This window comes from Neoarius graeffei, chromosome 5, assembly GCF_027579695.1.
Source record: "Neoarius graeffei isolate fNeoGra1 chromosome 5, fNeoGra1.pri, whole genome shotgun sequence".
Lineage (NCBI taxonomy): Eukaryota > Metazoa > Chordata > Actinopteri > Siluriformes > Ariidae > Neoarius > Neoarius graeffei.
In genome coordinates this window covers 68,736,406-68,750,125 of record NC_083573.1, presented here as the reverse complement: position 1 = coordinate 68,750,125, position 13,720 = coordinate 68,736,406, and the positions used below count along the sequence as shown (strand labels likewise).

At 43.5% G+C, this 13,720-nt stretch overlaps 1 protein-coding gene across 9 annotated transcripts in view; it reads right to left on the bottom strand.

Moving 5' to 3' along the window:
* Positions 1–13,720, bottom strand: part of plecb (plectin b) — a 213,574-nt gene that overhangs the window by 34,396 nt on the left and 165,458 nt on the right. For 6 of the 9 annotated variants that reach the window (XM_060922295.1, XM_060922288.1, XM_060922290.1 and 3 more), the window contains 5 exons: positions 13,587–13,691; positions 12,001–12,167; positions 3,999–4,114; positions 2,317–2,423; positions 1,671–1,790 (listed from right to left, as the gene is read on the bottom strand). In XM_060922295.1, coding sequence (XP_060778278.1) covers positions 1,671–1,790; positions 2,317–2,423; positions 3,999–4,114; positions 12,001–12,167; positions 13,587–13,691 — 615 coding nt within the window. The remainder of the gene's footprint in view (positions 1–1,670; positions 1,791–2,316; positions 2,424–3,998; positions 4,115–12,000; positions 12,168–13,586; positions 13,692–13,720) is intronic. The other 3 variants (XM_060922289.1, XM_060922291.1, XM_060922296.1) reach the window with 1 other exon arrangement.

Here is a 13,720-nt window from a genome sequence, read left to right as displayed (position 1 = left end):
ACCAGCTCCGTGTCTTTATTCTGCCTCCCTTCTTTGTCTAATTTTGCATAAAAGTAATAGCTCAAATGAATAACTGTAAATAAACAGTTAAAGTATGGAGTATGTTTCTTTGGAGACATCAGCTCTTTGTAACTACTCAGTTACTCATGCAGTAGGGAGTGGCACCGAGTCTCCGATTAGGAGAAAAGAAACCTGCCTAGAGGTTATGGTGAATATTTTTTTTTTCACTAAAGAACTGCCACACCCTGAGAAGGGAGGATCAGAGAATTCTTACAATACAGAATGCAAGACCATAAACCTGCTTTGTTTAATGCCCTACTGAATAGCATGACTCACTCACTTAGTCACAGCAACGACTGGTTTCATAGGCCAACGTGCCAGATAAGGCACTCCCATTGGGTCTTTTGACTATTATTTTAAACACGAGACACCATAAATCATCGACAAAGTTAAATGACAACTTTTAGTGTTCTATAACAAAAACAATTTGAGGTGGTTTGCAGTCCAGATAGTTGATATATGAGTGATTCCACGCTTATGGGTACTGAAATGGGGACATGAACTTATTCACCTAAAACCATTTCTTTTTTTACCATCAGGTCACAAAACATGTAATCTTTAATGAATGATATGTTAAAAGATAACTTTAATTTTCTGAGATGTAATAAAAACATATTTATATGCCAAAGTCAAGCCTATGAGTTCCAAAATGATGTCTGTTACATTACTTCTGTTACGATTGTCCATCTCGCGTCTGTTACAAATTAATTGCAATCTAGCTATATACCATGTTAATCTTATTGAAAGAATGTGTATGTTTATTCTACTACACATGTTTATTAATTATATTTGCTAAAACATCACCTTCCTATGTTTCAAAAAGTAATTCTACATTGTTAAAATTGAGAATATATATGTCCACAACACTTCTGTTACGTTCTGACTTTGGCATATAAATATGTTTTTATTACATCTCAGAAAATTAAAGTTATCTTTTAACATATCATTCATTAAAGATTACATGTTTTGTGACCTAATGGTAAAAAAAGAAATGGTTCTAGGTGAATTTTTAAAAATAAGTTCATGTCCCCATTTCAGTACCCATAAGCGTGGAATCACTCATATAGTACCAGTAAATGTTTGGACACACTTATTCATAGTAATGAGTAAGTGTATTTAAACTTTTGACTGGTACTGTATATAAATGTATACAGATATTTAACAGTTGTTCCACGAAATCAAGTCGCGTATGAGCTGATAGCCGATGAGGTCCGACAACAAACGTCCGACAAAATCATTTCCGCTTGGCGGACACATGACAAATTGCATACATGCGTAGTAAATTATTCAAATTTGACAAGCTTTACATCAACAGTCGATCAGTGAAAACACATTTCACAGAAAAAAAATTAAGCTTCAAACTTTTCTAGTAGAGTTATTATTTCGTCCTTGGTTGGTTCAGTAAAACACTCCGCCATTTTGTTTTTCTCTACTCACAGTATATGAGCTAGTAGTAGAGTAGCCAATCAGAACGCACGATTGCTCATATCCAGTGAATGTGGATAGAATAATAAAGAATAGCTTGTCTTGAAAGTACAAATATGAAAATGCTCATAATGCAGCAGAGTTTGTTAAATGCATATCAATATACAGTACAAGTATAACCTCACCTCAATCTCCTCATAACTGGCAGGGAACTTCCTCTCTTCGAAGATCATAACATGGTGCCTGATCCACTGAAGAATAATGGTGACCAGTTCATAGTACTCCTTCCAGTGCAGCTCCAGCTCCTGCACACACACATACACACACACAGCTGCTCAAAAATAGACATAGCAACCTTTCAGTCCCACCACTAACTCACTAACACACTCAGTTAATTAAGTGTAAATAGCCTTGGTTCTGTCTGACCATAAACACACAGAGCGATGGAGAATTATGCAAGTTATGCAGTGCAGTAAAAAAGCAAACATCTATGAGCTACTGCTTTTTACTGAACTAACAGAGCTCAGGCAACAGACCATCATATAAATATTAGGTATTGGGCTCTGCAAGTACAAAATTAAATGTTTTTTTTTTTTTTTTTTAAAGTGAAACAATAAGAGTAGCACTAATAAGCAATAATTTTGCTTTCCAAACTGGAGGAAGCAAGTTACTGACAAAATTCAGAAAATCAGGACACTATCAGAGAATCTCAAGAGACAACTTAAGGACTTTTATGGGAAAGTAAAAGCAGAAAATATTTATCCTGAAAGAGCCTCGCTATTTCAATTAGACTACCCTGTACTTCTGCTACAGTATGGGCATAAAACTCACACTGATTTTGACACCATCATGAGCATCAAGCGCACGAGGCATGGCATCATAGAGGGAGGACACGTATGTGATGATGGACTTCTCATCAGGGTGAGGCACGTCAACATCTAAAAAATAAAATTTTTCCAAATATAAATGCATTTCTGATCAGTGATTCACTATTCAATTAGGAAGAAACTGCATACAAGTTATTGTAAAACAAAAACGCACAAGTACTTCAAATGTTATATGATACTTAAAGGTAGACTGACTTTCAGATTTAGGTCATAAAAAGAATTTTCCCCGACACCCAATTATTTTTGTTTAGTGGACCAAAAGCTACTGAATTCAAATCACAGACTTCCAATTTTATTGTTTTTTTTAATTTATTTTTTTAAATAGAACAATTAATAAATTTAGGGCCACATGGCCCTAAATTCTCCACTATTTTTTCCTGCTTCACCATGACCCAATTCAAGATACCACAACATGCATCACGTGGTGGGCTTTCCCTGTTCATGCAAGGCATTGCGGGATACAAATTTGAAACAGGAGAGAAAAATGAGTGTGCGAATGAAGCGTGAAAGACCAACTACAGTAACAGAAAGCGAGAAGAAAAGACGTTATGTTGTGAAGGAAACGAAACGCAGGACCAAACTAATAAATATCGGCAGTCAGCGAGCACCTCGGTGTGATCAGCTGTTCGTTTAGCGACAGAATGATGTAACTGTCAGTGCACGGTCAAGGTAAACCTGTAGATGGCAGTAATGCACCACTGTGGATGCCAGCTGCTGTAAAACCCAAAAGAAGAAGGTAAACCTGCGCATGCGCACACGGACTTCCTCTGTCTGCTTGACTGCGCTAAGCGAGCGATTTCATGCACATTATTTGCTAGGGAATCCCCTCAAATTAAATAACTTCCCAGCTACAGAATGGCCTGGTTTTTTTTTTTTCAGATATTACAGAAATAAACATATATCACAATGACCAAATTTCAGAGTAAAGTAAATTTCACCAGTTTTATGAAATCGAAAGGCCGTCTACTTTTAAATCTAAAATTATGTAATATAATCTGAAATTGGGGCGGCATGGTGGTGTAGTGGTTAGCGCTGTTGCCTCACAGCAAGAAGGTCCGGGTTCGAGCCCCGTGGCCGGCGAGGGCCTTTCTGTGTGGAGTTTGCATGTTCTCCCCGTGTCTGTGTGGGTTTCCTCCGGGTGCTCCGGTTTCCCCCACAGTCCAAAGACATGCAGGTTAGGTTAACTGGTGACTCTAAATTGACCGTAGGTGTGAATGTGAGTGTGAATGGTTGTGTGTCTATGTGTCAGCCCTGTGATGACCTGGCGACTTGTCCAGGGTGTACCCCGCCTTTCGCCCGTAGTCAGCTGGGATAGGCTCCAGCTTGCCTGCGACCCTGTAGAACAGGATAAAGCGGCTAGAGATAATGAGATGAGAATGAGGTAATCTGAAATTGACTTCATTTAATATCTAAAATAAGGGTTTTTTTTGTAAATGTTACACCCCATTCATTCTGTTTACATTGTACTTTCCGAGAGTTTGGACGCAACGTGAGCAATTAGCTTTTATTATCATCTATACAAAAAGAAACAAAGAATCTTCATTGGACAGGTGAATAATAAGTAAATAATAAGTAACAGGCACGACATATCCTGTCAGAAAAATGAGCAGTAAGTTCAAACTGTACCTTCTGGGTCGAGTAGGCGTGTGACACCGAGGTCTTTCTCAGCCACGCTGAAGGCTTGCTCCAGGTTCTCCAGGTTGGTCTGGCGGTACACTTTTCCCATGTCGATCAGTCTGGGTCTGAAAGAGTACAAACATGAGTAAATATGAAGAGTGTGAGTAGAACTAGTGGATAATCAACCAATAATTAATGGTGATGCTGCATTAGTAGCTAATGCCATTTGATATGAGAAGATAAACTTTGTTGATTCCAAAGGAACTTCTTGAATTTGTGTTGCTTGAGCTGCTACAAACACTGAAGGAGTTGGCTTTAAGGGAAAATGTATACTGTCAATAACCCTTGAAAAAAAAAAAAGATTTAATTAAAAAAAAAAAAAAAGATTTAATTAAAAAAAAAAAAAAAAAAAAAAAAAAGAGTCTTTCAGGATAAAATCTTAGGATGTGCGTGTCACTATATTTCAAGAAAGAAAGATCTCATATAGTTGGTGCTGGTATGGACAGCCCAGGACATTAATAACTACATGTTCATGGACCATGTGTCCCATAAAACCTGACCGTCAGCTGTCTCCTGAGACACACAGCCACTTAAAATATATAGTGTGCTAAACTAAACAGTATCAAGTCAACATATATCCTTCAAGTTAATTGAGCACCACAGGAGACACCAAAATCTGTAAACGTGTTTACTTAAACACAAGGCAAAATTACCCAAATGAGACTCCAAACATGACTCCAAACATGACTCAAAGCCTAAAACATTAACCTCATCCCCATCACCCTGGGTTATGTCAATGTCTTGAAAAACACATAACATTCAGTCTAGGTAGAATAGAGAAATAAAAGTGGATTAGAGAGTTCAGACCGGTATAACTCTTTGACGTGCAGGGTGGAAAGCACAGTGTAGTGATCTCCTTGGCTGGGTGCAGAGACAGAACCACTGTTCCCACCTTCGATCCTGTATGAAAGCTTGGGGGAGATGCTAACAGAGCTCCAACCCTGCTCATTATCAGCATCGCCTGCTGACGAGTCTTCACTGGAGCGAGTTCCTGCACTGTGGGAGCCTCTACCGGAGTCTACAGAGATCTCCGAGGGAATCTCCTCACATACCATGACCACACGGTCTTCATCACTCACAGAGTTACTGCTGCTGCTTTCCTGATGCTTCTTAACTGACCGCCTCCTCTTTAAACTGAACATCATGCCTCTTAGAAATAATGCTCCAATGCAGACAAAACGTTCAGGGCATCTTTGCCATTGCTGTTATAGTTCAAAGCACAGCAATTTCTTCATTAATTACTTCTCAACAAAAGAACAATCCAGATGATCAAGAAGCACAATTCCTTGCTAGGGATAAATAAATGACATTGCCTTGCCCAGCTCTCGCTGTCTTTCCGTTCAAAGTGCAGAAAATCCCAAACACCTTCGTAACAGCTCTTCCTCTTCTCATTTACATCGGTCATTCAGCATGGCTTGCCCAAAACTCTTTAAACTAGATATCCGAAACTCCAAAAGCACAAAATCAAATAACAAAATGCGTATTCCAGGATCAAAAAAGTGCCAAGAGAAATTAAGTAAAAATGTCCTCGCTCTTTGTACAGCGTTGTCAATAGCACTGTTCCTGTCTGACAAAAACATTAAGCTCTTGTTCTCACTCTAAAAAGGCAGTACCCAGGCTTTGCAGGTACATGTTAACGCTTCACAAAAAAGGTTCCCTGCGGGGATGGCTGTCTTTTCTTTCAGAAGGACACCCCACGGACCACACCCTAAACCATTTAACTCTTTCTCTCTCTCTCTCTACCATTAAACCACCTTTTTTAACCACTCCTGTTCATTCAGCCACTCCCTTTTTGAATCTATTGAGAATAAAGACCATTCGCTGTGTTATGTACTGTAATAGCTAAAATAACATTCATGGTTTTCTTCTTCAACTAAATCCACGTTTAACTTCTTTTCAGTCTAACCATAACTTTATAAACAAATTAATCTTTGCATCAAGAAAGCAAAAGTTCCAGTGTGCTACCTTTAATACTCTTTTCGCAGATTTTGCAGTCATGCTCACCTTTGTGCTCAGACGTACAGTGGATATAAAAAGCGTGCACACCCTGTTAAAATGACAGGTTTTTCTGATGTCAAAAAATGAGACCACGATAAATAATTTAAAAACTTTTTCCATCTTTAATGCAACCTACAGTATAACACTGGCTGGAAGGTGACTTCACTGTTGTGCTAACAGCACCAACTCACGGGTAAGCTCACGTTCACCTTCAAACATGCTGATATGAAGAGAGTATGTATAATAATAATAATAATAATAATAATAATAATAGGGCGGCACGGTGGTGTAGTGGTTAGCGCTGTTGCCTCACAGCAAGAAGGTCCTGGGTTTGAGCCCCGGGGCCAGCGAGGGCCCTTCTGTGCGGAGTTTGCATGTTCTCCCCGTGTCCGCGTGGGTTTCCTCCGGGTGCTCCGGTTTCCCCCACAGTCCAAAGACATGCAGGTTAGGTTAACTGGTGACTCCAAATTGACCGTAGGTGTGAATGTGAGTGTGAATGGTTGTCTGTGTCTATGTGTCAGCCCTGTGATGACCTGGCGACTTGTCCAGGGTGTACCCCGCCTTTCGCCCGTAGTCAGCTGGGATAGGCTCCAGCTTGCCTGCGACCCTGTAGAAGGATAAAGCGGCTACAGATAATGAGATGAGATGAGATAATAATAATAATAATAATAATAATGGCTGTTTTTTTCATGGTATATCAGATATATTCCATTCAGCGACTCATCTTCAACTCATTCAGTATCAAGCTAGCTGAATGGAATATAGTGGATATAAAAAGTGTACACACCCCGTTAAAATGATCGGTTTTTCTGATGTCAAAAAATGAGACCACGATAAATAACTTCAAAACGTTTCCCAGCTTTAATGCGACCTACAACCTGTACAATTCAATTGAAAAACAAACAAATCTGTTAGGGAGAAAAACATAAAAAATAAAAACGTACAATAAGCTGGTTGCATAAGTGTGCACACCCTTAAACTAATACTTTGTTGAAGCACCTTTTGATTTAATTACAGTATTCAGTCTTTTTGGATTGGAGTCCATCAGCCTGCCACATCTTGACTTGGCAATATTTGCCCACTCTTCCTTGCAAAAGCGCTCCAAATCTGTCAGATTGCGAGGGCATCTCTTGTACACAGCCCACAGATTTTCAATTGGATTTAGGCCTGGACTCTGGCTGGGCCATTCCAAAACTTTTTTTGGGTCATTGTCGTGCTGAAAGATGAAATTCCTCTTCATCTTCAGCTTTCTAGCAGACCCCTGAAGGTTTTGGGCCAAAATTGACTGGTATTTAGAACTGTTCATAATTCCCTCCACCTTGACTAAAGCCCCTGCTCCAGCTGAAGAAAAATAACCCCAAAACATGATGCTGCCGCCACCATGCTTCACCGTGGGTATGGTGTTCTTTTGGTGATGCACAGTGTTTTTTCCCCAAACATACCTTTTGGAATTGTGGCCAAAAAGTTCAACCTTGGTTTCATCAGACCATAACAAATTTTCCCACATGCTTTTGGGAGAGCTGATGTATTTTTTTTTTTCCCCCTCAAAATTTAGCCAGGCCTGGATGTTTTTCTGTTGTGGGTTCACCACCCACAGAGGTAGCAGTAGGGGTTTGGTGCAGTGTGGATTGGGTGGCAGTCGAAGGCAGGGGCCTCGACGACCTGACCCCCGGACACAGCGGCTGGCTGTTGGGACATGGAATGTCACTTCGCTGGGGGGGAAGGAGCCTGAGCTTGTGCGGGAGGTTGAGAGGTACCGGCTAGAGATAGTCGGGCTCACCTCCACGCACAGCTTGGGCTCTGGAACCCAGCTCCTCGAGAGGGGCTGGACTTTCCACTTCTCTGGAGTCGCCCATGGTGAGCGGCGGCGGGCTGGTGTGGGCTTCCTTATAGCTCCCCAGCTCAGCCGCCATGTGTTGGAGTTTACCCCAGTGAACGAGAGGGTCGCCTCTCTGCGCCTTCGGATTGGGGAGAGGGCTCTTGCTGTTGTTTGTGCCTACGGGCCAAATAGCAGTATAGAGTATCCGGCCTTCTTGGAGTCCCTGGGAGAGGTACTGAGGGGTGCTCAGACTGGGGACTCCATTGTGCTACTGGGGGACTTCAATGCTCACGTGGGCGATGACAGTGACACCTGGAGGGGCGTGGTTGGGAGGAACGGCCTCCCCGATCTGAACCCGAGTGGTGTTTTGTTATTGGACTTCTGTGCTAGTCACAGTTTGTCCATAACGAACACCATGTTCGAGCATAGGGGTGTCCATAAGTGCACGTGGCACCAGGACACCTTAGGTCGGAGGTCGATGATCGACTTTGTAGTCGTGTCATCTGATCTCCGACCCTATGTCTTGGACACTCGGGTGAAGAGAGGGGCTGAGTTGTCAACTGATCACCACCTGGTGGTGAGTTGGATCCGCTGGCGGAGGAGGAAGCTGGACAGACCTGGCAGGCCCAAACGTATGGTGAGGGTCTGCTGGGAACGTCTGGCCGAGCACTCTGTTGGGGAGGTCTTTAACTCCCACCTCCGGGAGAGCTTTTCCCAGCTTCCGAGGGAGGCGGGGGACATTGAGTCTGAGTGGACCATGTTCTCTACCTCCATTGTGGACGCAGCTGTTCGGAGCTGTGGCCGCAAGGTCTCCGGTGCCTGTCGTGGCGGCAATCCCCGAACCCGGTGGTGGACACCGGAAGTAAGGGATGCCGTCAAGCTGAAGAAGGAGTCCTATCGGGCCATGTTGACCTCCGGGACTCCTGAGGCAGCCGACGGGTATCGGCAGGCCAGGCGTGCTGCAGCTCGGGCAGTTGCGGAGGCAAAAACTCGGAACTGGGAGGAGTTCGGGGAGGCCATGGAGAAGGACTATCGGTCGGCCTCGAAGAAATTCTGGCAAACCGTCCGGCGCCTCAGGAGGGGGAAGCAGTACTCTGCCAACACTGTTTACAGTGCGGGTGGGGAGCTGTTGACCTCGACTGGGGACATTGTCGGGCGGTGGAAGGAATACTTTGAGGATCTCCTCAATCCCACCGTCATGTCTTCCACTGAGGAGACTGAGGCTGATGACTCAGAGGTGGACTCGTCCATTACCCAAGCCGAAGTCACTGAGGTGGTTTGCAAGCTCCTCGGTGGCAAGGCACCGGGGGTGGATGAGATCCGCCCTGAGTATCTCAAGTCTCTGGATGTTGTGGGGCTGTCTTGGTTGACACGCCTCTGCAACATCGCGTGGCGGTCGGGGACAGTGCCTCTGGAGTGGCAGACTGGGGTGGTGGTCCCTCTTTTTAAGAAAGGGGACCGGAGAGTGTGCTCCAATTATAGGGGAATCACACTTCTCAGCCTCCCAGGGAAAGTTTACTCCAGGGTACTGGAGAGGAGAATTCGACCGATAGTCGAACCTCGGATCCAGGAGGAACAATGCGGTTTTCGTCCTGGTCGCGGAACACTGGACCAGCTCTATACCCTTCATAGGGTGCTCGAGGGTTCATGGGAGTTTGCCCAACCAGTCCACATGTGCTTTGTGGATCTGGAGAAGGCATTCGACCGTGTCCCCTGTGGTATTCTGTGGGGGGTGCTTCGGGAGTATGGGGTTCGGGGCTCTTTGCTAAGGGCTGTCCGGTCCCTGTACGAACGGAGCAGGAGTCTGGTTCGCATTGCCGGCAGTAAGTCAGACCTGTTCCCAGTGCATGTTGGACTCCGTCAGGGCTGCCCTTTGTCACCGGTTCTGTTCATAATTTTTATGGACAGAATTTCTAGGCGCAGCCAGGGGCCGGAAGGAATCCTGTTTGGGAACCACAGGATTTCATCTCTGCTTTTTGCGGATGATGTTGTCCTGTTGGCTTCTTCAAACCAGGACCTTCAGCATGCACTGGGGCGGTTTGCAGTCGAGTGTGAAGCGGCTGGGATGAGAATCAGCACCTCCAAGTCCGAGGCCATGGTTCTCGACCGGAAAAGGGTGGCTTGCCCTCTCCAGGTTGGTGGAGAAGTCCTGCCTCAAGTGGAGGAGTTTAAGTATCTCGGGATCTTGTTCACGAGTGAGGGAAGGATGGAGCGTGAGATCGACAGGCGGATCGGTGCAGCCTCCGCAGTGATGCGGTCGCTTTACCGGTCCGTCGTGGTGAAGAAGGAGCTGAGCCAAAAGGCGAAGCTCTCAATTTACCGGTCGATCTACGTTCCGACTCTCACCTATGGTCATGAGCTTTGGGTAATGACAGAAAGAACAAGATCGCGGATACAAGCGGCTGAAATGAGTTTCCTTCGCAGGGTGGCTGGGCGCTCCCTTAGAGATAGGGTGAGAAGCACAGTCACTCGGGAGGAGCTCGGAGTAGAGCCGCTGCTCCTCCACATCGAGAGGAACCAGCTGAGGTGGCTCGGGCATCTTTTTCGGATGCCTCCTGGACGCCTCCCTGGGGAGGTGTTCCAGGCATGTCCCCCCGGGAGGAGGCCCCGGGGAAGACCCAGGACACGCTGGAGGGACTATGTCTCTCGGCTGGCCTGGGAACGCCTCGGTGTTCTTCCCGAGGAGCTGGCCGAGGTGTCTGGGGAAAGGGAAGTTTGGGCTTCCATGCTTAGACTGCTGCCTCCGCGACCCGGTCCTGGATAAGCGGAAGAAGACGAGACGAGACGAGACGGGATGTTTTTCTTTGACCCTACCCCATAGTCCAGACATATGGAGAATACAGGAGATTGTTGCCACATGTAGTACACAACCAGTACTTGCCAGATATTCCTGCAGCTCCTTCAGTGTTGCTGTAGGCCTCTTGGCAGCTTCCCTGACCAGTTTTCATCTTGTCTTTTCATCAATTTTGGAGGGATGTCCAGTTCTCAGTAATGTCACTGTTGTCCCATATTTTCTCCACTTCTTGATGAGTGTCTTCACTGTGCTCCGTGGTATATCTAATGCTGTGGAAATGTTTTTGTCCCCTTCTCCTGACTGATACCTTTCAACAATGAGATCCCTTTGACGCTTTGCAAGCTCTCTGTGACCCCTGGCTTTTGCTGGAGGATGCAACGAAGTAAATGTCTGAACTTTATTTGGGGTTAATCAGTCATTTTAACTCATGGCAGGTGTGAACCCAAAACGACTGAGTGCTGTAATTAAATCAAAAAGGTGCTTCAACAAAGTATTAGTTTAAGGGTGTGCATACTTATGCAACCAGCTTATTGTATATTTTTTATGTTTTCCCCCCCCCAACAGATTTGTTTGTTTTTCAATTGAATTGTACAGGTTATAGGTCACATTAAAGGTGGGAAAAGTTTTGAAATTATTTATTGTCGTCTCATTTTTTTTTAACATCAGCAAAACCTATCATTTTAATGGGGTGTGTACACTTTTTATATCCACTGTACTTAAGAACCACGCCTCTTGAATACTGCAAGAGCAGGCCGGCGTTAGGGCAATACAACATTCCGTTTTGGTAGAGGCATTCTAATTTTTTGGACCAAAGTCAAGCCCAAGACAAACTTTATATAACTAGTCTCTGTAAAACTGCCAATTATTTAATTAATTTCAATAGCTTTTCCTTGTATCACATTTCAGCAAAAAAAAAAAAAAAGATTACTTTGATAAGATAATTCAATCTTCTTCTTCAGTGTTCTGTCTGATGGCAGGTCCAGCTCTGACGTCCATCAGAGTTTCTAGGGAACAGTGGTTTCCCATTGTCTTCTACTCAATTATTATATAGGTTTCCACCTCTCAACCATTCACTCACACACACACACACCTAGAGACAATTTAGAGTAGCCAGTTAACCTAACTGTATGTCTTTGGACTGTGGGGGAAACCAGAGCACCCAGAGGAAACCCACGCAGACACAGGGAGAACATGCAAACCACTGCACCACCATGCCGCCCAATATTCAATAAGGACTGATAAAGTGAAAACATGGTCCTTATGCTTCAGCTCTAGTTAGCCTAACTGAGATCATTAAAACGATTTCCTGGATGTCCCAAGTATCCTTCATGAGCACTTACTCGTGTCTGTGAATAACAGCATTGAAGAGCTTGCCGTCCCGCCAGCTGGTGGTGAAGTTGTCACAGCGCAGACCCTGGTATCCCTCCACCATACGCTGTGACCAGAGCAGCAGCTTCTCCTTAGCTGACATGTCATCAGACTGCCCATTGACCTGGATGTCTGAAATCTATCAGGTCCCAAAAACGCATGTGATTTAACACGTGCAATTTTAACAGGAAAATGTCCATAATTAATAACTTGTTACAGAATACCAGCATGCAAATCTTTCAAATATTTTGAATACAAGACACCATATACACATCATATACGAGTACATGCATGCACTTCATAAAATGATGAACAAAGTTCCAGTGATTACCATCAACCTCCGGGCCGTTCAGTTAATTACCTTAATGGAAATCAAATTTCCAGTACTGGGGGATACTGGGTAAATGGAATGATATGGCAGTATGGGATGGAAGATCTGTTTTGGTCAAGGATTAGGTATTAAATATACACTAAAGGGACAAGGTTTTTTTTTTAAGCACTATAAATAAAATAGATTTACATTGGCTGATTATTATATTCTTCCATGCAACACTCACTGCAGCATTATTTCATTACTAACATTATTATTTTCCTGTGCTTTTGTATTTCGATATTTACTTGCTTTTTACATATTTTTCCCTTTTTAGCATGAGGGACAATTTTTAATTGGGGCATAAGCCCTGTTATTGTCTCTTGCCACTATGTTTACCGTTCTGTATTTGGGGTGAACCGCAATAAACTAAATGCAACCAGCTAGAATGGTCAAATCAATGGCATCACACAGACAAAGTAATCTAATAATATATTTTGTGTACTTGGCTTGAGCCAAGGGTCATGAGATGACCATGAAGGCCAAGCTACAGCCTGAGAACAGATATCTGATTTAATTTAATTTCATCTCCCCTGTTACCCAGGACAAAAACAAATGAATCATCAGGAATTCCCTCATGTAGGCCATCAGCATCCAGCTACAGATATCTTTCTGGTACAGCCTCCACACCCAAAAACTGAGTCCTCTGCAGCACAGAATATGTGACTCATCGCAGACTCCGGCTCGGAAAAGTGGATTAAGATGGGAAATCTGTTGGCACAAGAACTAATGGGGCAAAATAATATCTTGCCCATAGCTGACAAACCTTTCTTGGAGTAAAACTGCATATAGTCCAGTGCTATTGCTTACTCTTGACCATTTATACTTTTTGAGTTAAAGAAAAACATGATCTAACAGTGATTCAGATAGATCAGGATACACATAACTTAAAATGGAATATTAACATTGTCATAAAATGTGTATTTTCAAGCCAAAAAAGCAGACGTGTCTAGTTATCTTTATGTATTTCCATAATAATTAGTTTTAGTTTGATTACAACAACCAAACCCATGATTACCCACTTCCATAGTAAAGAAAGAAGAAAGTAATTAAAGGAAATGATTGATTAGATGACGTTTGATGATTATGTCCCAAACCACCAAAAGTATTAATGACTTCCAACTGATTTCCCCAGACCGGACGGGAAAAAGGCGGCGGAGGTAAATGGTAAAGGAACTTAACACTGACAGAGGAGGAGACCTGGAAGTGGAGGATGATGGTCCATATAAGCCCCAGGGTAAGTTTGGGATTTCCGTCTGCGATATCATCATTCCTAATGTTCACCAGCTTGACCTGGGATAAACAAAATATCAGGATTTATG